The sequence below is a fragment of the Acanthochromis polyacanthus genome, chromosome 16 (assembly GCF_021347895.1).
Source record: "Acanthochromis polyacanthus isolate Apoly-LR-REF ecotype Palm Island chromosome 16, KAUST_Apoly_ChrSc, whole genome shotgun sequence".
Taxonomy (NCBI): Eukaryota; Metazoa; Chordata; class Actinopteri; family Pomacentridae; genus Acanthochromis; species Acanthochromis polyacanthus.
In genome coordinates this window covers 4,556,997-4,582,934 of record NC_067128.1, presented here as the reverse complement: position 1 = coordinate 4,582,934, position 25,938 = coordinate 4,556,997, and the positions used below count along the sequence as shown (strand labels likewise).

At 38.6% G+C, this 25,938-nt stretch overlaps 1 protein-coding gene across 6 annotated transcripts in view; it reads left to right on the top strand.

Annotated features, from left to right (window-relative positions):
• Positions 1–25,938, top strand: part of mfsd2b (MFSD2 lysolipid transporter B, sphingolipid) — a 33,580-nt gene that overhangs the window by 843 nt on the left and 6,799 nt on the right. For 2 of the 6 annotated variants that reach the window (XM_022194695.2, XM_022194692.2), the window contains 7 exons: positions 1,071–1,159; positions 1,279–1,405; positions 6,672–7,044; positions 15,653–15,778; positions 15,904–16,028; positions 23,949–24,072; positions 25,857–25,935. In XM_022194695.2, the coding sequence (XP_022050387.1) occupies positions 6,688–7,044; positions 15,653–15,778; positions 15,904–16,028; positions 23,949–24,072; positions 25,857–25,935 (811 nt within the window). In that variant the 5' untranslated portion in view covers positions 1,071–1,159; positions 1,279–1,405; positions 6,672–6,687. Of the gene's footprint in view, positions 1–366; positions 1,160–1,278; positions 1,406–5,460; positions 6,305–6,671; positions 7,045–15,652; positions 15,779–15,903; positions 16,029–23,948; positions 24,073–25,856; positions 25,936–25,938 lie in introns of those variants that run through there. The other 4 variants (XM_022194694.2, XM_051960682.1, XM_022194697.2 and 1 more) reach the window with 4 other exon arrangements.

Sequence of the window (25,938 nt, the reverse complement as noted above, 5' to 3'; positions counted from 1 at the left end):
GCAGTTAAATCTGCTCTTTTGTCATCAGTTTATGACAGACACTTTCTGTGTTAAGAAAGAACATCTCTGAATGTGATCCAGGGATGCTGCCAGTACAGGGGGTCCTCGGTTTACGACGTCCTTGACCTACGGCGTTTTGTTGTTATATCGGAACTGGTTACATGGAACTAGTTGGCGAGCGGAGTGGAAGAACAGGTCGTCACACGGCACAATACATGGCTTTGTTTACATTTGCCAGCTGTGCGCCACCTTGGATTGTGCTACATTTGCTAACTTTCTGCCCTTCATTATGGCTCCCAAGCATAAAACAGTAAAAGCAGTGCAACATATTCTGTTATCTTCTTGTAAAATGACTCATACATGCATGAAAGTCGTTGGTATTCATGACTTTTCCGAAGAACTGATCAATATAGTGATGCATGTAACAACTTTGTTTACATTTTCGCAATCAACTCAGCCAACGTAAGTCGAGGACCCCTGTACTTTAATTTAGCTCAGATTAAATCTGTTTTATATATGTAGCGCCACTTTACAAAGGTATGAGACGTATAAGAGTCTTTCATATAGTAAGTTGCCAAGTTATAAATAGAAACTCAGAAAATCCAACTGATTCCCTTTAAACAAGCAACAATGGAATGAAAACAAACCCCTTTACCAGGAAGCTTATGTTACTTCTGTGCTCTATTGTAATTCCTTATGATCAGGATCTCCCAGTAATGCTAATAAACCACCAGCTGATCCAAAATGCTGCAGCGAGACTTCTGCCAACAAAGATATTAATTCTCCCATTTTAGCTTCTCTTCAAGAATAGAATTCAGAATCCTGCTCCTCATATACAAAGCTCTTAATGACCAAGCTCCCTTCTATCTTAAAGACCTTAATGTAGCGTATTATCCTAACAGAGTGCTTCATACTTATGGCTGGTAGAGTCTCCAAAAGCAGATTGGAAGGCAGAACGTTCAGTTATGAGGCTCTTCTGTTGTGGAATCAACTCTGAGTTTAAGTTAAAGAAACGGACACAATCTCTACCTTTAACATCAGACTTAAAACTTTTCTTGTTTTTGATCCAGATTATAGTTGGGGCAGGCTCCAGTGACTCTGAACTACACTTTAATGTGCTACTATAGACATACCCTGCTGAGGGACTTCCCATGATGCAGTGAGCACCTCTCTTTTACATTCTTCTCTTTCAGCTTCCATATAATTATCGGCCACAATTGCATGTCATTAACGTTGTGTCTTCTCTCTGCTGTAATTTGTGTTTTGTCTCTTCTGCAGGTGTCTCTGGCTTTGGAGCTGCACATTTCTAATCTGCAGTTACTGGTTATTGTTCTCCGCTCACCCCAACCAGTCAAGGCAGATGTCTGCTGTCCCCGAGCCTGGTTCTGCCCAAGGTTTCTTTCTGGTAAAACTCTAGTTTTTCTTCCCAAGGTAGTCAAAGAATTTGCACAGAGAGAATGTTTTAGATTTGTTTCTTTCTTTACTATGTGAACTGCTTTTAGATTACTTTTGTTGTGAATTGGCGCTACACAAATAAAACTGCTATGACCCATTGGACTGTAGAGACGGGACTTTTGGAGTGGTGTGTCATGTTTGGCATTTGGATGTTGGATTCTTTGGTTCCTCTAGTTTGCGAGGTAGAGCCTTCATGGATCCGGATTGTCCTATCACATCCTATGGATACTTGATCAGATTGAAATCTGGATGATCTGTAGTTTTGAGCATTTCCTGAGCAGTTTTTGCAGGTTGATGGGAAGCATTTTCCTGCAGAGGGGAGTCCTATTGCCATGGAGGGGTTTGCTTAATCAAGAACAATGTTTAAATGCCTGCTACATGTCAAAGTAGCATCCACATGAATGTTAAGACCAAAGGTTTCTCAGCAGAACACAACACGATGATCGATGTTATTCACTTCAGCTGTCAGAGCGATAAAGGAAAATGAGTTCAACGGCAGGCTCAAGCAGTCACATCAGTTGCCTTCTTCAGATGGACTGAGGTGAAGTTGAGTTCTTGTGGAGTCTTTATTGACTCCTGAATCCCCTGTGGTTTCTTGGCATGTGCAACAACATGCGTGTGTTTTAACATGTGCCTGTTTCTCCGTCTCCCAGCATTCAGCCTGGCCTCGGGAAGAAGGTGAACACCATTATCCATCTTCAATATTTAAAGCGAAGTTGGGAGGGCGGGAGGGGGTATGTTGTTGCTCGTAGCTGAGGAAGAAGAAGAAGAGCTGACAGCCTCGGGATAGTCAAGGTCAAGGAAAGAAAGTCAGCAGCAGCAGTAGTAATGTTTTGTCCTCCTCTGAAGAATCCCCCTGTGAAGGGGTTTACTGCACATTTAGGATTTCAGCCTGAACGTGCAGGCATCACTTGGTTGGCAGCCAGAGGGGGTCTGACTAAAGAGTAAAAGAGAGCACATTTCCTTTGTGCTACATATTTAATAAGGCTAAGCATGCAGGGAATTACTTTCCCTTTAACTCCCACATTTCCTTTCAGAATGACCCTTTTACTCGCGCAGCAGCCAACCTTTCATTTTGCACATTCCTCTTCACGCATTATCGGAAACATACCCATTCTAATGCAGGTCATATGCCTGACTTTTCTGCGGTGGTGCCTCGGTCCCTGTCAGTAATGTGGTTTTGGTTGAGGGGTTTGCATACTTGGAATTTATGGAGAGGTCTGGGCTCAGTAGCCGAGGTCTCCATGACATGTTTGTTGTCATGCTCTGTGAGAGGCTTACTGTGGAGAGTAAGCATCTCGCACTAAAAGAGCTGCTTATGAAAGTGCTTTGTGGGAAAGGCTCAATATATCATAAATCACAGACTGAAAAAGCACCCATGAAAATAACATTTCCAGTGTGTGTCGAACTGTAACACATTCCCCAACCAGACAAAGGGACTTGCTTTCTTTGCAGGGTCAAGAATCAGAACGATTTCTCATGAAAAAAAATGGTTTGATTTCATGGAATTGAAGTTCTCCTGCTCTAAAAACGAGATTTACTCAAAAACATTCAGCGAATAAAGTAAAAATCTAGAGTTAAATGGACAATTCAGTCAGCTTTTATTTATCATTTACTTGATTGGGACCAATTCATTATACATAAACAGAAAAACAGCTTTACATTTCATTGTATTATAAGTAGTCAATATTTTATACAGGAGGTCCTCGGTTTACGACGTCCTCACCGTTATGTTAGAAGTGATTACGGGCCGGTCCTCAGTTTGTCACGTGGCGTTTCGTCGTGAGGTTGGAACTGGTTCAGTGGAACTAGTTGGTGAGTGGATGACTACTGTATGTACAGTAGTCACGCAGTGCTAGATGGTTTTGTTTACATTTTTGCTGGTATTTTCCTCATGAGTTGTGTTTCCGTGTGAGCTAATGACTGTTTTCATTACTGTAGTTGAGCAAATATGAAAACTGATCGATATCGTGATGCTTGTAACAGCTTTGTTTACTATTTCACCGGCGTTCCAACTTACAGCAGAAATCGGCTTACATTGATCAGGCGGAAAGGAAATGCGACGTAAGTCAAGGACCCCCTGTAAAAGTTAATGTTCAAAACAATACAATGTTTGTGCTATTTTCATGCTGTAATTACAGGAAATATCCTTTATGTGAATTTTTATGACAGATCTGCTAATGGTGATAGTGTTTAAGGGGAATGATTTAGTTGTGCAATCTCCGGGGTTGAAAAATGAAACCAAAGCTGCAATGCCAGAAACTGCAGTTCCTCAAATGTCCACTTGAGGCTGTTTCCAAAAGCGAGTCAACCCCCACAGACCTCAGTGTTAAAATGCGCAAATTTACAGCAGAAATAAACATGTTTACATCCTGATACAAAAAAAGTATTGGCCTCTATAGCTAATTTTGTCATTCATAATACCTGTGCAGATAGTGAATATGTTTAAAAAATGTACCAAGTGAAATTATATTAAGGTGTGAAGTTATGCAAAGTTAAGGACGTGGCAGCTTTGATTGGCCTTTGTCGGACCAACTAAAATGAATTTCTTCAACTGGAATTAGGTTTGTCCAAATTAAGTTAAGAAGTTAAGAAAGTGAACACCATTATCCATATAATATGGATACTTTTATATGAATATAAAAGTAATATTAACGCAACTTGTTTATGTCAGATGCACTTAGATCATTTGATTCTTCTCAAATGAATGTTGTTACAACTTAATTCTAACATTTACAATTTTTCCATCTTAAGTATGCACTTTAGTCAAATGTAAAACATGATTTTTTTAGTTGACTTACTGTTCTTTCCTTTTCTTTGCTCCAATTTAAAGAGAACAGTGGTTGAGTTGCAGCAGAAAAATAAGAGTAAACATGGAAGTTAGATGCACAGTGCTAAAAGAACCTAGTTTTCTCACTTTGCTGAAATTAAAATACCAGCTTAAATGACAAAATATCTTGATAGAAGCCAGAAAAGTTAACAGCCATTACCAAAGCAGAAAGAAAAGTAAGATTCAGCTGGAGCCTGAAGGTTTTCATCCAACTTTATATACCGGTGATGCTCGAATGATATAGGAGTATGAGAGGACACAAACAAACATTTATTTATTTATGTATTTTCTGTAAAACAACAGCTTACTGGCAAATTGAAACACTCAGTTTGAACGACACCAATTCTGGTCATCATTTGAAACTTGAGGATTTTGTTTGTGGAGCTTACTGAGGACTAAAAGTCTGGATATCTGCTTCAATTCTGACCGTTCTCTGATTAATCTGTCTGTTGTGAGTCTCAGCTTTATGAAAATGCAACATCAAATCGCTGGAGTGTCTCTTCAAGTAGGATAAACCGGCTGCACGTGCACACACTGGGGAATAAATACTACATTTACTTAACTACTGTGCAGTTCTGACTTTACTTGAGTATTTTATGCTGCTTACACTCTGCTACGTTTCAGGGGGAAGAAATGTACTTTCCACTTAACTGCACTTATCTGACAGACACAATGGAGCATAAAACAAGCTTTAAAAACACAACACGTAGATGAAGAGCAGTTTTCAACCTGTCTGGCTTCTTCCGAAAAGCAAAGTGCAGCTCACATTTCAGATGTCTCTGAGATGATTCACCAAAAAGTGATTTTTTCGCTCTAAGCTTCTCATTTCAAAGAATATTCAAATGATCCAACATCCCAGCAACAATCCATACCTAAAACAGACTCGTGCTTCATTTTTCTTCTTTTTTCTCGTTAATGTTTGGAGTCTTCAGATTTATTTGCTGTCCATGTATATAAAACTGGATATAAAGATGTTGCAAGTAGCTTCACCTGCAGTAACCTGCTGCTGACACACTGATGCTTCACTGTTAATAATCTAATAATGGCACTCATCAGTCAAAGAGACAAAATCAGGACTTTTCTGTACTAATTCAGCTAGATTTAGCTGCTGAATACTTTTATTTAAAAGTAAATGCATGTTTTTGTTATTTTTTTATTGCATTTTCTCTTTGCTGTATTTAACTTGGGTAAATGATCTGCACACTTCCTCCTCCACTGTTTCCTGTGATTTGAAATCTGTCAGCAGTGATGTTCAGAAATGCTAATTGTGATGAAGCACTGTGGGAAATATGCAGCTTGAATTCTTTGGTGCGTCTTTTCGCACACACACCTTCCCTGCTGCCTGTTCCAGGAACCGCACAGGTACTTTCCTGCCGGTGAGAAGAAACCAAGCTGCATTGTGCACATTCCATTTGTAGCTGGCACCACTGCACGAGAATGACATTCACCTAGACTGGAATGTCAAGGGCGTGGGGGAAAGAAGTATGTGTAAAGGCAGAAAGAAAGAAAGACTTCTGCGCTCAAGTTTTTCCCCAAAGGACCCCAGAAAGTAACTAAAAAATGATGCAAATCACATCCTTTCTACTGTATTTTACTCGTGGATCACGATAAGAAGCAGAGGATTGTGTATGACTTGAAAATCTTGTAGGAAATACAATAATCTTCTGTGGAATGATGCGTTTTTTGTCGCATTGTGCCACTGCAGTGTGTTGCCAATCCAGCTCCCCCAAAAAGCACACCACTGGAGTCAAATCGTCTTCTGCCATAATCTCCTCTCACATGCACACGCACACACATACAATACATTACATGCATGTCATACACCGTGGCGGCCGCTGTAGGGCGCAGCTCCTTCACTGCGCCCCGCAAAAAAAACAGGAGTGGAGACGCGCAGACCGTCTCCATCCTCCGCAGTCTCCTTCTCATCCCGGCCGTCACACTCACTCACTCACTCACCCACTGACTGACTGACTGAGCAAACTGAGCTGACAGCAGCAGCAGTTTCTCCATCAGCACGGGGTAAGATGCGATTTCTATCTTCTGCTGTTGTGCTTTTCATCTATTTACATGTGCGTCAGGCTTCTTTATCAGGTGTGTTGATGGGTACAGTAACAGTGAGATGAGGGGAGAGACAGCGCACTCCTGCACGGGACATCGACGCATTTTGCTTCTCCAGAGCAGCTCTGCAAGCAGATGCAGCTTGGAAAACAGTTTCAGGTTATTTATAGCTATTTTTGGAAGGGTAGAGTGCGCAAATGTGCAGTTGTGCATCTGTATTCTCTCCTGCATGTGTGCGTCTTTGTGCATTCCAGTGTTTGCAGGTGAGCTGCTTATCTTTTTTGGTAATGCCTGACTTTGCCCTTCCCTCCTCCTGGCCTCATTCCAGCAGCAGCAGCATGTGAATGGCGGCGGAAAGCAGCAGCAGAGTTGTCACGGAGGCGCAGGAGGAGCTCCGAACCTCCGGAGCTGTCAGCGCTCACACGCACCGCGGCGCGCAACACACACGGAGTCACGGCCACGTCCAGCAGTTCCAGCTCTGGGCGCACAGCCCCAACATCCCCACCACCACCACCACCCAGCGGCAGCAGCAGCCTCACAGAGCTCACACCAGAAGCCACAATCACTTCGGCGCTCCGACGCACGACAAGTACAGCCTGAGCCTCTCATCAGCCATGACCAAAGGGGAAAGAGGAGCGCAGGGCTCCGGGGGGAAATTCATCAAGCCCAGTGAGCCGCTGTTCCCCAAAACTTCTCACCAGGTAGGATCATGTGTTTACTGTGCTGCTGTTAATTAGCTTCACTCGCTGTGGTTTGGATTGATGGAGAAAAATGGAAAGTGCAATCTCTTTAGTAGCTTAGCTGTGATTAATCAGCATCATTGTTTTAGCCTGTTATCGTTAATCCTCTCACAGATAGAGGATCCGATGCCTAGAAGCTGAATGTTTTAATTTTTAGAGAAGTTGTTGCTCTTGATTTGAAGATAGTTTCAGTAGGTGATGAATCACAGACACTAGAAAGGGACAGTTTGACTGACTTTTCTGCTATTTTACTCTTTTTTTCTCGTATCATCTCCCCTTAAGAGGGTTGTTTTTTGAGAACAATGCATCTGTTTGCATGCTCAGGTTGTTTCTAAAGGCTCAAAAGCTGCTGGATGAAGAAAATGAAATATAGACAACCAAATCTTCAGTCAGATTCCACATTTTTCAGAAGTGCTGTCATAAAACGATACTATGACAGTTAGTCAGCGCTGGCTCAGTGTCTAAGAAACTGCATTACATCACTCCATCCAACCAGTTCTGCAAGTGTCTCATCTGAGCCAAACCTCTATCAAATATGCAGCGCCTTTTTTGGTTTGCTTTGATCCTATGGAGTCTTAAAATCTCTATCTACTGGCAAATTGCAGTGAAGCTGAAGATAACAGACATTTGCTCATGTAAAAAAAATAGATTGAATCCTAAATGAGGGGCTAAAATGACAGAAACCAAATGTGTGAGTTCAAGTTGAGGAAGCTGTTAAGCTCTGGTCTGCTTTGAGGCAGCTTCCATCTGCGTGTTTTCATGCATGTTTTTGTCAAATCCCACAAAGAAATTACACCACAGAGGTTTTAAAGCCTGGCCGAGGTGTAAAAATTGGCATCAGTTGTGGTTTCCTGATATATTTTATACATATTTTAAAGTACTGGGAACTGGAAAGCAAATGAAAATGAAACTTCTTCAATTTTGCTTTTTTTTTGTCTGAGTTAAAAATATACTTAATGGAAGAGAGAAGTACGTTTTTCAAATATTTATGGCATAGTGTCTTTGTGTTTCTGTTTCGTCTTATACCGAAACCCGCTGAAATGAAAGAATAATTATAACTTTCTCAAAAATACTTTCTCAACACTTCTTTCACTTTCTCATAGATGACTGAATTTTAACTTGGTTCTCCTTTTTTGTGGTTTTTCAGCCGTTTGCAATAGCCGAGTGTATTCTCTCCCAAACAAGCCTGATTCACATTTTCGTTTTTACGAAGTTTTTGTGACATTTCAAAAGATGGCTTCAAAATTTCTTGATAATTAAATGAAAACATGGCAAAAATGAGCAGATAAGTCACAGGCAGTATGTCATTTCATTCCACTTTTCGGAAATATTGCAAATTACAATTGAACAAAAGTATCGAATCTATAACCTTACTTTTATTAGTACACAAGAAAACATAAATATCAAATTTCCACCGATTAACAAAGGTAAAATCTGATGAATTCAAGTTAATCCAACTTGATCCCATTTTACAGTGTAGATTCGCCATAATGCATTTTTTATGAAAGACAAAAAGAATCTGATGTGTGAGACGTGTCCTATGAGTGTGTTTGGGTGGGAAAAGATAAATGTAAGAGTTTTCTTTAGTTGTAAATGAGACGAAATGATGGATCCATAGTCGGTAGTGATGAAACGCTGCAGCAAAACCCAATTTATCACAAAAGCTCTGCTTTGTTACTGTGATAATTCAGACAGAGAGGAGATTTTTAAAGACTCATTGCAGTGAAAATCAAGCTTTTTACCTTGTTAACGTGTTCAGATGGTGTTTTTTTTAGTCTAGAAGACACATTATGGATAAAATAAACAGTCGGCACCATGACTAAGTATTTCTAACGACAGCAGTCTCAAAAACACAGATTTCTGGGGTTTTATATGTACCTTGCAGAGTGAGACTTTCTGTATTTTTTTTTAGTGCAAAGTAGTTTTACAAAGCAGAATCATAGGTGAGCTGGTGTGCTCGAGTACATCAAGAAAACAAGAAGCGATGGTACAGAGTTACATTACGCCATTTTAATGCAAAAAGGACTGATTTTCATATGAAGAAAACTAAATTAGCGCTGTCTAATATAACGCGTTACTGTGGATTAATCCATCGTCATGATTAATCTGATAGAAAATTTGAATGCAATTGTCCCATCTGCAGATTGACTCAAAACCCCTGGGCAGTTTGTCCAAGTAGACTTACCGTAGCGCATGTTGATCCGTAGTGGCAGAACCACACTGTAAAAAAAAACAAACAAAAAACCTCCAGTTATTTTTCCGGTAAATTTCCGGCAGCTTTGGTTGCCAGAACACTACTGTAAAATTGTGGTAAAACATTTTCTTTATTTACAGTAAAGAAATGCATCTATACTGTTGATTTTGCAGTTTAAAAAATTGTGCTTTATTCCATATGTTACTGTTAAAGTTTTGACCTTTAATGACATTTTTTACTTGAAAATGTACATAAAAATAACTACAGAATAAAGTTTATGAGACCTATTATAAATATTACAGCATTTTTCCATTATCAGCACAACGGTTAATGTATTTATTATTTATTATATGTATTTTTTTTTAGCAAACATTGCGGTTATAGCTGATGTAAATATTAAAATATTTGTCTGTTATTAACACAAGACTGCATCAGTTTGAGAGGTACACACTGTAGCTTTTTGTTACAAATATTGTGGCATGTTTCCGTTAGCAGCACAACTGTGAAAAATAGTTTTCTTTCAAGAAATAAATGAAAAAATTCCAGTTCTGATGTTATACATATTATGGCATTTTTGTAAGAGTTGGCAAATTTATTTTTTTCCAGAGAAAAAACATTTTAAAGTACAGTTTTCTCCTGATTAACTTATTTACGGTGGTTCAAACTGTTTTAAAGTTTACAGATTCTTTCCGTCACGGTTTGACAGTTTTTCACTGTAAAATTTACAAGCATTTTTTACAGTACAACAAACTCCAAATGGAAGATGCTAAACAGCAGTTTGGCCAAATCTGTGGCAAATGCGAATGCTATATATGAAACATGATTAATATAGACATTTAAGATGAATTATATTTAATCATGATTATTCCAAATTAATCCCCAGCAACCCTGTGATTCTGATTAAAAAATTTTAAATCGTTTGACAGCACCACTCTAAATGTCATTTTGATGCACTGAGATGAGTTTTTTGGGATTAAATGTTCAACCAGAGACTGACTTTAAAAGAAGTAATCAAGGACTTTGTTCCATCTTTACATTCTGGATTATGCATGAATTACTGTTTCATCATCGTCATGTTAATACTGACGTTGGGAAACTGGCTTTTAATTAATATGCTTCACATAAGCAGAACCCATTACCTTTTAATCCATTTAAATCCTTTTTGACTGACATAGAGCAGAGTGAATGCATTTAATTTATCTGAATTAATGTCGTCCATCATGTTGATGGAGGATTTCTGCGTATAGACAGCATAACTACAGCGAGCTTTATTGTTTATATATCGTGACCAGGGTGTGTTTGTTGTTCTCAGTGGCTTTTCTGGTTTAAATGTTAAAGGTCAAGAAGAAGAAAAAGATTTTGCATTGATTCCATAACGGTTGGGCTGCAGGGTCAGATGATTATTCAGCATTTTTCTGATTATTGGGATTCTTTTGTTCTCGCAGCTGCTTTGGCTGGTTATATGTCACTAAAACAGTCGATCAACACAGAAAAGTACATCTTTTAATTAATACAAGTAAAACGAAGATAAACCAGGGCATTTAGATGAAATTTTTATTTAGAGCTTCTAAATTTGACTCCCAAGATTTTTATTCAAATCTTACCAAATGACCTCTACACTGTATAAAAAGAAAAAGAAAAAAAAAAAGAAAAAAAAAACATAAAACTCTGACTGCAAAGGTGCCAGAAAAAAATACAATGAAATGTTGGAATACTGTAACATTCAAAAACAAAATCTTGAATTACTTTTTGTAAAAATGCCAACTTTTAATATGGACATAATGTGCAATTTTTTCCATGTTTTAATAGTCAACATGCAATATTTTTTGTAGATTTGATTCGAAAAATAGTGAAAATATATTTAAATGATTTCCCGTTTGCCAATTCTTAAAATAACCATTTTTCTTCAACATAGTGGCAAATACCTGCAAAAATATCTTTTTTTTTCCTGATTTAGATACAAAAAAGGGTGTTTATCTTACAAAAGAAAGAAATTCAGAACTATTACATGTTGGTGATGGACATTGTGTGCAGTTTTGTTTACAATAGACATGAACATTGATACTTTATGATGTGATTTGAGCAGATATTTTCTGTAAAACAATCTTAATCCTTGAATCTTGCATATTTTTCTTTAAATTCTGTATTTTTTCCTGATTTAAATACAGAAAAGTGTCATTTTACAGTCAAACATTGTAAAAAGAATGATTTTGATGCAGATATTATTACAGTTTTAGTCTGGTTTTTTTACAGTTTGTGTAAATTTATGCATTTTTCTGTGCTTTTAGAAAATATTGGGGGTTTTTTAAATTACAGTTACAAACATTAATTTTTTGCAGTGCAGTTTCAACATTTGAAGGGCTCTTGCTGCCGCCATCGACATACTCAACCTTTCCTCTGGTATTCATCATCTTTCATACATAATCCATAATCTGAACTGAGGTCACGGAGCTGCTGTTTTCGACTCGTGTTACTGTAATCTGCGCTTCAACTGTGATGCCCAGAATTGTCAGAAAATCCTTCACTTGGCATCTAAAGTCTCATTTTTCCAGCTTCGCATGTAAACCCCGAGCATTTATTTTTTTAGATTTTTTTTGAGAATTCGTTTGCTTTCTTCCCCGTCCTCCTCCCTCGTCCAGCTCTTTTCTTCAATTATCCTCGGTGCTGATTTAAATTGTTCTGCCTGCGACGGTTAAGGATTCATTAACTTTAGAGATTAGTCTTATCTGTCCTTGTCCCTTTGCTTGTTGACTGTCAGAACTCTGCAGATGCTCGCTTTCTTCTGAGCCGGTGTTTCTCTCTCTGTATTTCTATATATATATAAATATATGCTGTATGCGTGTGTGTGGTTTTGTTTGTGCATCCAGACAACAGTAGAAGGGATATCCTGTTTATCCTCTGTGATGATAAGATTTTTGAGGGAAAGAAAAAGCATTTGGAGTCAGACACAGCGAGGTTTTTTTTTTTTTTTTGCACATCATCAGTTAAGCAGCATTCTCCAGACACCAAAGACTTTGATTTTTTTCTCTCTCCAATTAGAGATAATTGCAGTGAGAGTGGAAGAAGAGAGAGTTTTGAAGTTGCGAGGCCTTTACTTACCTCCAAGCCGCTTGTCTTGCGATTGAATAATTACACACCTCCCTCCTGGTAATTCTCTCGGAGGCCCTCGGTGTTTTCGTGGGGGCGAAAGAAGGCCGGGTAATAACAGCGCTGTGGTTACTTTGGTGAGTCCCTTCTTTCATGGAGCTCCAACGGGGGCCCAGAGCCGGGGATGTGACACCAGAAAGGTTGCACAGAAGCAAGAGGAAGCTAAAGGTTGATGCTGTGCGAGCGAGCGGTTGTAAATATTGGACTCCCCAGACTGCGGTGTCTCGTTTTAGTCTGAAGATGAAAGCTCAGCCTTGTTGCGTAGTCACGTGTCTGATGGTTTTTGCAGAGCCGTGGATGACTCGAGGGTTATTTTTTTTCTTTTTCTCAGGCAAAACCACAATGCCAACAGCCGGCGGGGGGTCTCCGTCTGATCTCCCTTTTATTTAATCTTCTAAACGAGCAACCTCTCATTGACCGATGATTTAGAGTTGACAGTTTTCTCAGGGGGTGGAATTCACACATCCCAGCAGAGACGCTGCGATGTGGTTCTATACGCTGAATCATGAAGATATTTTTAGAGCAACTTGAAATATGAAAGGGATTCAGATAGGAATGACTGCGAGGTGTGTTATTTGTGAGTCACAAGTGGCACACCTTAGTTAGTGTTGGCGTGTCTGCAGAGGAGTTCTTATAGGAAGGAAGAGAAATGGAAGTATTCCTGCAGGTTGTGTAGGAGAAATGAGCAGTTTTTGATGCTAACACTGAATCACTGGGGCTCAGTGAAACAAAATGACACGTTTTTTTAATTACATCCTGCTCCAGAGAGGAGTCTGATGAAAATATGAATAATAAATACACGCTTACTGCGATCTAAATATATTCTTTATGTCACATTTTTGGACTTCAACATGAATGTGTGATGACTTGGAAATAATTTATCCTTGAATAGAGAAGAATTTTAAAGGAATCAACCTTGTAGGTAGCTTAGATTTAAACGGTTATGTTGTGTGTTTGTGTCAGAAATCTATGGAAGATCAAATGTGCCAGAAAATGCTGTTTTTTTTCCCCCTGCACTATAATGAGTTACTGTAAAACGCCACATTTTATGCTGTGAAAAACACGACTTTTAATGGTGTTCTGATGAGTTATCATGGAAAGCTGCTTTTTGTGTGATCAAAAGTGTCACTTTTTATTATGGTTTAGTGAGTAATATTAAACTGTTACTTTTGAACTTGACCAAAAGTCAGGGGGAAAAAATGCAGTTTACGACAGTTGGGATGAGTTTCTGTAAAGTAATACTTCTTATGCTGCCAAAAATGACACTTTTTGTTGCGCTTTGGAGAGTTAGAGTAAAATTGTACTTTATATTCCATCAAAAATTCTACTTTTTAACAATACTTTTCTGAATTACCATAAAATGCTGCTTTGTAAGCTGTCCCTTTTTATGGTGCTACTGTGAGTTATATTAAAATAGCGTAATGTTGTATTAAAATGTCACATTTGTGCCCTTGAAAACAGGACTTTTATGGTGTTATGGTAAATTACAGTCATTCTGCTGTTTAGGATGACCTAAACACCGCTGGTTATGGTGCACTTGTGACTTACATTAAAATGCTGTTCTAGACACCATCAGCAGCGGGGAAAACATACCTTTTACAGTGCTGCTCTGATGAGTTGCTGGAAAATGCTGATTTTTAAACTATCACTAAGGCTGCTTTTTATGGTGGCTTAATGAAACATTGCTTTTTGTCTTACGTCAATCTGTGTCACATCAGACCTTTTCAGGTTATGTTAGAATTTACTTAATTGTTATTTTGGACTCAAACCTTTAAATATTGGCTCCTGAAAATTGTAAAAATTACAAAATTTTCAATCTAGGATGTCTTTCGGCCCCCAGAAAGTCACTGTAAGTGTGTCTATATGGAAATATTTATATTTTCTACTCAAAATGCAGACTTTGGTCAACATTTCACCAATTTTTAAGGCCTCCAACATCAGCAGAATTTATTGTTTTTTATTCCATTCTTTTGCTATTTTGAGTTGTCAAAATGGTGATGTGGGCTAATTTTAGAACTACAAAAACTGGTGTTCATATGGTCAATATATTTTCATATTGAAAATAACTCATTCCCAGAGTAATTTTTAAAATTCCATTTTTGCTTGACCCGGAAATGCAATATTTACCTCCGCCAAGGAGGTTATGTGACACCCGGCGTTTGTGTGTCTGTCTGTCTGTCTGTTAGCAAGATAACTCAAAAACGCCTGGACAGATTCAGATGAAATTTTGAGGGGATGTAGACTATGTTAAGAGAAAGAGCTGATTTAATTTTGGTGGCAATCCGGAAAGGATCCTGGATTCTGCATCACTTTGAATTTTTTAATATGTTGTAGTATGTGGTCTAAAATATGACAAAAACATCATAGGTTAGTATGTCGTCCAACAAATTGGAACAAGGTGTCTAAATAGCTCAACTGGTTAAGAAGGTGATTCGTAAACAGAACTGTGTCAGAGATGCAGGTTTGATTCCAGCTCATGATCCTTTACTGCATGGGTTTCCTGTTTTCCTCTCTATCCTTGGCGGAGGTCTGCACTCTCTGAGTGCTTTTCTAGTTTCCACTTTCTGTTCTAATATTGACATAGCTACTGTAGCCTTTTTCTCTCATGGCAATCACAACAGGTTTTACATGATATAAAAGCTTGAATCTCTAGTTTTCAAATATAATCGTATTGTTCTTGTATTTTCATTGCAATAGAAACGACATGATAAAATGACAGTGTGTCTGAGTTCACTTATATCAAAGAAATTTTAAATTTTTGCAAATCAAATTGTCATAAATGTATGTATTTCTGCCAACTTTTGCATTGATATGTCGTATATTCCTGATAGAGTGTATTCTATGTTGCATATCTGCACTATAATGTCATGTATTCCACTGTTAATCTTTGATCACTTTTCATTTGTTTGTCGTTCTTGTTACTTTAAGCCATGTTCCGGCTTTGTTAAGGAGATGTTTCAAAAGCTTTTCAGTAAAGGATGAGGATCCATCATGGGTGGAACCAGCAGATTTCACTAATTTTCAGATTAATCATGAGGCTTATTTTGCCTTACTGATTGCTATTATGCGTATACTTGAATACTGGCTATAAAACAACACCAATATTTGCATGTTTAAACATAAAAGTAGTAAAAAAAGTCATAGTCTTATTGTAAGATATCAACTGGAGAAGTTTCATTTTCGTATCTTCCACCTGGAAAGTAATAGATTTTTCCTTTGCCTTCACAGACCGACCTGAGCCAGAAGTTGTCATTATGCAGTAAACTGTGTTTTGCCATCGGCGGTGCACCAAAGGAAGTAGCTGCCAGCGCCACGGCCTTCTTCCTGCAGATCTACCTGCTCGATGTCGCCCAGGTAAACACGCTGGAGGAGAATGAAGAAGTTTAAGGATGTGTGTGTGGCTTCTGTTTATAAAAATAACGGTAGATTAGTGCTTGGAAGCGCTTTAAAGTCCAATCTGTCTCGGTTCTGCTCTGCAGATCAACGCCTTCCAGGCCTCCATGGTGCTGTTCATCGGTAAAGCCTGGGGCGCCGTGACCGACCCCATCGTCGGCTTCTTCATTACAAAGAGCAGATGGACCAAGATCGGCAGACTCATGCCCTGGTGAGCTCAGAAACTGAAGTAAAACTCCTCAGGGCTTCAGAATGAAACAATAAGTATTTGGAATCGTCTATTTCAACACTCATGTTGTGAGAAAGCTTCAAGGAACTGTGATGAATTTAAATAAAACAGAACTATTGTTTCTTATGGATGAAGTGAAAGTATTTTTTCACAGTTAAGCCCAAAATGATTCATATCTGCAGCAATATTTTATTTATAGAGGATTTTTATTTCACCAGTATGTTCTTTTCAGTTTGGAAATGACAAAGATGTAGATGATGAATTTTAGGTGTTTCTTTTTCATTTTTACTAAAAATGCCACGTCCAGAATCGTTCACACTACCTTAATCATGGCGATCACACAGTTTTTGTAGTTGCTAACCGGGTTTTTGCACGTCTCAACATGTCCTCTGTGGTGACTTTGGTTGTAGCCATGATGACTTGCAGCTAACTATTAACTGACTGGAGAACCACTACATCTGCTTTTCTAATTATATGGTAGAAAAACTGCATTTTCTCAAAGATTTGTGACTGGAATAAGTTCTGAATGTGACATTTTTTGGTAAAAATGCAAAAAAAACAACATGGAAATACTTAAAATTTGCTCATTCTATGGATGACATTTTGGTGCAGATATGAGCAGTTTTGGGTTTAACTCTTAAAAAAAAAAAGAGTTCAGATTCATCCATAAGTGCCTTAGGAATCAACAATGATGAGCTACTGCGTAAGTTTGCCTCATTTTAAAGTATATTAAAAATACTCTCGAGCAGGATCGAAATCGAAGCATAAAAGCTGCATTTTCCCCTCCAAAAAATGACTTTGAACTCCAGAAAATGTGTCTTTATCACAACTCTTACTGTGTTTTGTCACTTGTTTACATCATTTCCAGACAGAAGGAACCAACTGATGGAATAAAACTCACAATAAATCCAAATGTGATGTGAGAAATGTTGGACTAAACTGCCCATGTTTACCTCCAGTGATAACTTTGGGCTTCCTGGTTCTGGTTTTCTTGCTCAACTTACGTAAAGAACTGCGATTTGTTGATGGATTACCAAACATGTGGCGGTTTGACGTAATCACACTCCTCACACGATGCTACTGTTTGTGCAACAAAAAAAACCCCACAAAAGCATCAACAAAAACAAGCTCCAGGTTTTGGATGCTTCTTAAATTATCCTCGTGTCACCTGAGGTTTGTGCTGCATAAACACCCACCGAGCTTTAATTTGTTGTTCTGGGCCGGTTTGTTTCGAGGGCTGCATGTTTCTGCACAACAATAGTTCATCTTCCATAAATCATGCGCTGCTCGGTTACGTTTTATTACATTTATGTAACACCTCATTTCACGTCTGCTTTGTTTTTCATCATCTGCAAGCTGTTCCTCGGTTCCCCCGGGGCTCTGACAGCAATTTTTCACCTCACAAGTGTGGATTATATGAACCATCATCGCTTTTATAAGAAGCTAAGCACATGCATGTGTGTGTGTGCAGTATGTCTTTTAAAAATACTAGTGTAATTACACAGGCTGCAGCTAATGCCCGCTCCATTATAAACCATAGATTACAGCCAGAGCTGGAGGGGGACGGCTGTGGCCAGACAGATGCTGATGTTAATTCAGCTCTGCTTCACCCTCGGGAAGCTGGAGGTGTTTGTTTGTGCTTTCCTGCCTCCACGTGGGTGTTTTTATTGTGTCTCTCCGTCAGTATTTGTGATGAGAGTGCAGGACACTCCCTCAAGTTTTTAGCTCCGTCTGGAAAGTCCCGTCTGTCCTCTGAGCAGGAAGAGCTTTTCTCCCCCGCGGCTGACGCGTCCAGACGTTAAGTGATTTGTATCTCCGCCTCGAGTTCCTTCATAGGAAGTCTTTTCGGCCCAAAACGTCCCCCTGGGCGCCGCCGTGTTTATGATTTGTAGCAAACAACCTTCAAATGCAGTGAGCAGAACCTTGAGAAAGCAGTTTGTCAAGATTAAAGAAGGAGAAAGTGACGGTTAGATGTAGAAAGGAAAGCCTTACATCCTACCTGCTGACCTTATTTGCCAGAATGAATCATAAATAAACATAAAACGCGAGGATTTGAAATATATTAAATCATTTGAACCTGGTTATTTCCTGGAATGATAAAAACACTCAGAAAAGACCAGAATGATGCTGCCAATATTCATATAATCTCTGAAAATACAACTATATCAACTCCCAGCAGAGGAACCGTTGAGGAATAAAACACAGACAAATTAGCTGCTGTTTTTAGATGATGGAAAAGTGCTTATTCCATCTCAAATCACCAGGGTCCTTCTCCTTAGCAGTCTCTGAATAGCTTGAAACTTTTGTATCATAAATTATAGACATTTAAAATAGTATCTAGGAAATTTTCGACACACTCACATTTTACCTCTCGCTTTTTTGTCCATCTGTTTTGAACAAAATGCAGTGATAAAGTGGAAAAGTCCCAAATCAAGGGCCAGAGTCTGACTTGACCGTGTTCAAACGTTCAGGATCTTCAAAAAATCTCACCGAGAAATAAACGTTCGGAGGCAGCAGGATTTATTGTCGACAAAAAATCTGGAGTAGTTGTTAACCGTGATTAACGCCCCATGAAAAACCAAAGATACTGAGCTGTGCATCTTCTTCATACTGTGAGAGTCGGTCATTTTTCCTCGCCTATAGGTCATATGATAGGAGTGGCAGCTTGGACACATTTATACTTTTCTATAGCCATTGGTCAGATCTTGTCACCAATTTATCATATTTCATTTTTCGGTAACATTTTGCAGAGGACATTAAGTTTTCATTAGGTCAAATTTTACAGAGAATATCCCTAGACATGTTCAGACTTTTGCTTCCCATCTTAACCTCAATATTTTGTGACAGATTTCATGCATAATATACTTGTATGTATTGTTATGACTATACTACTATTATGACTATGTTCATATGTATTGAGCACTGCATATTTCATGTCTTGGAAAGCATCAAAGTTGGATCAGCATATAATTGTGGGACTTTTTGTATCATAGTTGACATTTTTGCTGTTTTTCGGCCTAAAATCAACATGGCCGCCTTTAGCCAAACACCACATGGCATTTTAGAGAAAGATTCTTCTAAATATTATATATAAAATTGAGTAAATTAAAATTGAAAATTATCTCTAAAGATATTGTAGTAAACCTGTTGACTACTTTATATGAAATAAGCCAGAAAGCCTCGGAGTGTCTGGCCAGTCTTTTCTTCAGGAGGAAATGACATCATGTGGAGCAGGTCATGTGATCTGGAATTAACTCACTTCCTTGAGAGGTGTTTTTGTAACGGGGAACTTAGTGGAAAATGATTTCTGGGACACAGATACTAATATAATATCATAATAATAATATAATATAATAATAATATCTGTCATGATCATCTCAACGTAATAAAAAGAACACAATCAAAGCTATTCCAATACAAGCTCATTTTATTTTTGTGGTTGTAGTATAATGGATTTATCCTGGAAGGCTGTTGATGTTGCACTTTTCTGTTTATGACAGTTACACCAGCCAATATCCAAACAATGAGAATTTGGTCAAATAAGACGATATGGATCAACCAAACAGCCGGTCACTGTGGATAAAAGCAGCCTAGTTAGGGGATATGTCAGTGGTGGTACAATATATTTAAGCAAAAGTAGAAAAAGTAAAATGTAAAAGTATTCTAATACAAGTAAAAGTCCTGCATTCACAAATTTATTCCGTGGAAGTAGAGAAGTATCATCAACAGTGCTGCCAACAGCATTAAAAGTCAAATTAATTACCTCTGCCAAGGAGGTCATGCGATCAGGTCCGTTTATTTATTTGTCTGTCTGTGTGCGTGTCTGTGGACAGGATTTCTCGGAAACTACTTGTCGGATCTTCATGAAATTTTCACCAGAGTTGGATCTTGGCCCAGGGAAGACTCCATTCAAATTTTGTGTTGATCCGGATAAGGATCTGGATTCTGGATCCGGATTTAGATTTTCCCTTGTTGGAAAAAAAGATCTTGCTTTACCATCCACATCTTCCCTTGGCGGAGGTCAGAAATCTGGGATTGCTCTTGTTACCCCCTGTGACTAGAATATTATTTTATGTAGGCATTTTTTAATATAAATATCATTTTGTCTTCTTGCATACGTGTGTTGGAGACGGTTTGGAAGCAACTGATTACCGCCGTTTCAGAAGGACTCCCCACTCAAACACAACAAACCACCAGTTTAATCCTCAGTCTGACCAGCGGACTTTCTTCGTGCTCTGCTCCGGCATCTGGAAGAAATCAGGATAGCTACTCTGTGTCCTCTTTTAGAAAGCATTTCTGAGATAATTAACATCCTTAGTTGAGTTCAGAGTCGATAACCTCAGCGGTGGAAGAAGTACTTAAGTTAAAGTAGCAGTAGGAGAGTGCAGAAGGACTGTGGTACAAGTCAAAGTTCTGCATTTTACTGCAGTAAATATGCATCAAAATATAATTAAAGTACCAAAAGTTAAAAGTCAATATATACCGTTATTGGAGTATATTTGATGCATTGATGTGTTCATCAGTTTAAATTATGCAGATGAAATTTAATCTTAGGTTAATAATAAGGGCATCTTTTCAGCAGTATTACACCATAACTAGTTTTTTGATTAAATCTTGTGTTAATAATCTGAATATTAATAAATGTAGTCGACAGAACGATGAAATATTTGCCTCTAAATTGTGATGGAGTGGAAATATGAAATAAAACTATAAATTTAAAATAATTCCTAGACTTTGATGGGTTGTTTAAAATACTAGATTGCTCATTGTTCTTTTGTCATTTTGTGTCTCATTTTTAAAAATATTTTGTCTCTTTTATTGTCATTTGTCTCATGTTTTTCTTTGTCATTTTGTTTCTCGTTTTTCCCTTTTGTCTCGCTTGTGTTTTTTGTCTTTTTTTTGTCAGTTTGTGCTTCGCTTTACTTGTTTTGTGCATCATTTTTTGGTATTTTTTGTCTTGCTTGCATTGTCTACTTTTTTGTTGTTTTGTTTCTTGCTTTTGTGGTTTGTTTTTTCGTCACTTTGTAACTTTATGTTCAATTTTTGTCGCTTTTGTTTTGTTTCATGTCGTTGGTCTAACTTTTTTTTTCATTTTGCAGCTCATTTTGTCATATTTTGTCTGGTTTTTGTTGGGTTTTTTTGTCTGACTTTTGTCGTTTTGATCATAAAGTAAAATACTACAGCGTTCAGTTCCACATCTGAGCTTGTGAGAATTGCGAGTAATGTAGGCAGCAAGTTTTGACAAAAAAGAAGAATTTGTGGAAAAAAAGACAGCACTTTTTTCAGATTTTATCCTTTTTGTAGACTGTCCTAGAAAAATCTGTGGCATTTTCTCATTTAAATAGATGTAGTCCATTAAAAAAGGTGAAATATTTGCCTTTACTTTTTGTGCAATAGAAATACAGTGTAAATGGGAACAATCAAGTAAAATAAAGAGTAAATAGTCCCTACTGTAGGTTCCTTCACACTGCTCACGTTCTCACCTGCTAGACCTCATTCCAAATCCCTGCTGCCCCACTGCACATCATCTAATTAACATTCTGCAAATGTCCCCGACAAGTCAGAGAGAAAAGAATTTTAAGTGGCAGCTTCTTATCAGGCGCTTTAATTAAGGCCGTGCAGATTTTGGGGACAGGTGTGACCGCGTGCTCATGCATGCATAATGTGTGAGGAAGTGCGTTTGTGCTCGTCCTCCCTCTGAACACGTTCATCTTGCAGGAACATTCTAACTGTCCCATTCAGGGGCCCGTTCAGCTCCCCAATGACCCAGCGCTCAATACTGCAGCACCAGCGTTGTCCGCCGCCTTTGTTCGAGCGAACAATTAGGAGGAGAGGGAGGTTTTAGCCGCCTGGATGATGCTAGAAATGACTGTAACCGGCCCCTCTCTGCCGCTTTCTCCTGCAGCAGGTCAGAGGTCGGAGTTTTGTCACGGTCACCTAAATTCCATCTGACCTTTTTCTACCTGCAGAAGAGCCAAATTACAGCTATTCCTCAGAACTCTGAACTCACATTTTTCCTCTCTGTGGGTTCAGTTTTTTACTGCAATATAAAGTCCTGCACCTCTACGGAAACAGCAAAATCATAACTAGAAGTAGAGAGAACTCAAAAACATCTTCTGTGTAGGCTGACAAAGTTATAATGCCATAAATCATGTAATAAAGACAAAAACAGAGTGAATCTTCATGGTATTGTGTTGCTCAGAAACCTTCTGCTTGACCATCTTTGATTTGATTTTGTTCTCACAAAGTGTAGATATTTTTGTGAATTTTTTGCTCGCGACATCAAATACTTTCAGAGATTCTTTCTTTTTCTCACTCATTGAAATCTGAGGCTGTGTTTGACTGATAAGTCCGAAGTTTTCCCAGTAATTTCTCCTCATGCCATTGATTCAGAATCTGGAAAAGTCGATCAAATATTCTCTGATTATGGGTGATCTGAAATATGATGAGAAAAAATATGAAGCCATCATGAAAAGTCATGGAATTTCAAAATGTCTCTCTGAATATGAAGAGTTTTCGAAATATAGTTCATGCCTACATGTAAGAGAAATAACAGCGACATTTTCAAGCTTTTATCCTGAATAGTTTCTGAGATATTGTTGTTTAAGCATCGCATTAAATGTCAATGTGTGAAGAAATGAGCTGACAGTGGATCGATGGACAACTTCTATTTTTATTTTTAATTTGATTTATCTCAGAAGCACTTGATATATCAACGAAAAGATTTTGAAATCTAATTAGAAATATCCATGCGCTTTGCTGTGACTTTTTCAGGCAAATCTGAGGTGGTTAAATAGTAACTGTTCTAAAAAGTTGAGGATTTGAGACAGAATTACCCTGATTTATTTGACAAAACAGTAAAAAATTTGGAATGAACATGTGGCCCACAGGTGTTACCAACACTGGGGTAAAATAGTAACTTCACAGACTATATGTTTTACATTTCACTGCTTGTGTTTTAAATTATTTGCATGCTTGTGTCCTCTCTGCTCTGTGTAAACACTGCTTGCAGTTCAACCGAAAGGTCCCTGAATTTTTATGAAATGACTGTTGGTCGCAACTGAGTCAAACATGGCTTTGTGATTGCGCAAAGGAAAACAGAATTTTTTTTTATTTTTACGGAATCTGGTTAGTGCTAATGCTTCATTTTTGCAAACGTTCGAATGAGACACGTAGAATGAAAGGATTCTGATGAAATCTCATCGATTGGGAGCTCAGATCGGGTTGAGGACCCGCATGTCACAGATGAGTAGTTTGAGGATCGTCTGAAACATGACTCTTTCTGTTTTTACACTTTCTGGCTTTGATAAATATTGTAATTTTGGTGATTCTTTTAAAAGACAGCATATCTTTTGGGTTTTGGGGTTGGGAGGGCTAAAGGGAAGCAGGAAGGGGGAGGATGATGATGATATGTCGGTGCTTGCCGGCAGACCGTTGATCATCCATAATCTGCTCTTTTTCTCCTCATTTTTGCAGCACGCAGCTGCTCACTTCGACCATAATGACACAGACCAGTTGTTTACTTATGAATTATACATGGCCCACATAGCAAATCATCCAAGTTCTGAGAAAAAGCTCGACGCAGCAGAACGGCTTCACGCTGCGTTTGCTTGTGTGTTTCGACGGTATGTGTGGCTTTGATATATTGTGGTGTTTTCCCTTGTTTGTGCGTCCCTCCCCGGACAGATTCCTGCCATACTCACACCAACATAATCATTTAGCAGTCAGCTTAACCCCTCGGCTGTAATCGGCCTCAAATATGGCCTGATTTTAACAGTGCTGTGAAACTTACGTAACACAACCTCTGCCCTGCTGTGAAAACGAGGATGATTGTTGCAGTGAAGCACAGTTTCCCCAAGTTTCTTGCTGAATATTTGAACGTTTTTTTTCTGTTTCCTGCAGGATGGTGGGCTGCACACCGTTCCTGGTGGTCTCCTACTTCTACCTCTGGTTCGTTCCTCCCTTCAGTGGCGGCAGGTTCATCTGGTATCTGGGCTTCTACTGCCTCTACCAAACCCTCATCACTGTAAGTTGAACAAATTCAGCTTGTGATACTTCAGACAACAAGAGAAAAAGAGCAGATAAAAGCCCCGATTGTGTCTACAGATGACAGATTACATAACAAATGGATAAAAGACGGAGAATAACAAAGATGGAGCTGATTGCAGTCGTCCAAGTCTTTGATTTGCAAGCAGATTTGACAAATCACCTCAAAGAGGAAGTGTAGTTATTTAGGTTTTGTTGTTATTATGCTCCAGACCATTACTTTCTTCTCCCTCTAACCCATATAACATGTGCTACAGAGCATGCAGCCACACTGCGGCGAGCTGTGATGGCATGTCATTCTAACTACTTGATAAGTATACGGTCAGTCCTGCCAGGAACCTTCTCGCTGCGTAAATGCCGGTTGCCTCTTTTAGCTCCCCCTCCTTCATTGTCTGCTGCTTGTGTGTTTGTGTGAAGTTTTGCTGGGAAAGACCAGCTGTTATCACTCAGTCTGTAAACAGGAGTCAGAATGCCATACGTCACTGGAAATGCAATCAACTAATAACCGGTTTTACGTCCAAATTAAGCCGTTCTCACTTCCATCTGTGTGCGAGAGCTAAGCAGGTTGGACTCTGTAAATGTTTGCTCGCAGTGAAAAAGCCCCGTAAATGACATGCTGTATAGGAGCTGCACACAAAAAATCCTTTTCACGGCCGCATTTATTTTGGTTGCGGCTCTGCAGGCTCATTTGGCCGCAGTGCTGACTGAGCCCTTGTGTAAATTACAAAGTGAAGCAGGACTATTCTCTGGGAGAGGTGGTGGTGAGGAAGGAGAAAACAGAGCTGAGGTTGGCCAACATGGAAACTGCAGAGATGGCTTTTGATATATTTACAGCATCTGTACATTCTGCATTCTCACAGATAAAAGACACTAAGGGTGTTTCCTGTTGGAGTCTGTACATGAAAGTTCACAATAAGGGTCGACTGATTTGTTTTTATCAAGGCTGACATCAGTTGTTAGTAATTAAGGACAGAGGACTGATATTTGGAGCATGTGTATGTTTACAGACTTGAATAACACCATTTTTTACATAGAATTTAATTGAAATGCCTTTTTCTTGTTCACGTTTTACACAAAAAGTCAAATTTTCAGCATTAATCCTTCATTGTTTACAAGCTACTGACTTGTTACAAGTTCCTGCAGTGGAAAACAGCCTGTACAGAGATTTCATCAGAAACAAAGTCCTGCATTTTTGACTTAATTTCTTTAATTGGAAGCCGGTTAAAAGAAACAACAGTAGGGTCAATAAATAATTGAGGAACTTTTGAAATCCGTGGGATATATCTTGTATACATTTTTATTAAAAGTGAAAAACAAATGTTTTTTAAGTTCATTATGATCATGTCTTTACAAATTCTATAATTATTTATTATGGAAACAATCACTTATTAATAAAAATGACTGGATATCACTGAAATGTCGACTAAATAACCGTCATTGAGGTATGTCACTCAAAACCAGAAATGTCAGCTTTCGTCTGGTGGTATGAGGCCACAATGCTCTTTAGGATTCATCTTCTGGGGATCATGAATGTCTGCAGCCCATTCAACAGAGAGATTTGGATCCAGACCAAAGTGACCGACCGTCACTTCTATCCCTAGAAACAATCCACCACTGTAACTAAAAATAACCCCACAACTAAAATCCATTCATTATTTCTTCTTTGCCTCGTGGGACTTTTGCACCTTTTGTCTGTTGCTGTTCCTGACTTGTATTTACTCTGTTTTACCTGAGAATTAACCGACTCTTTCTGCTCCGTTGCAGTGTTTCCACGTGCCTTACTCTGCCCTCACCATGTTCCTGAGCACAGACCAGAAGGAAAGAGACTCGGCCACTGCTTACCGTA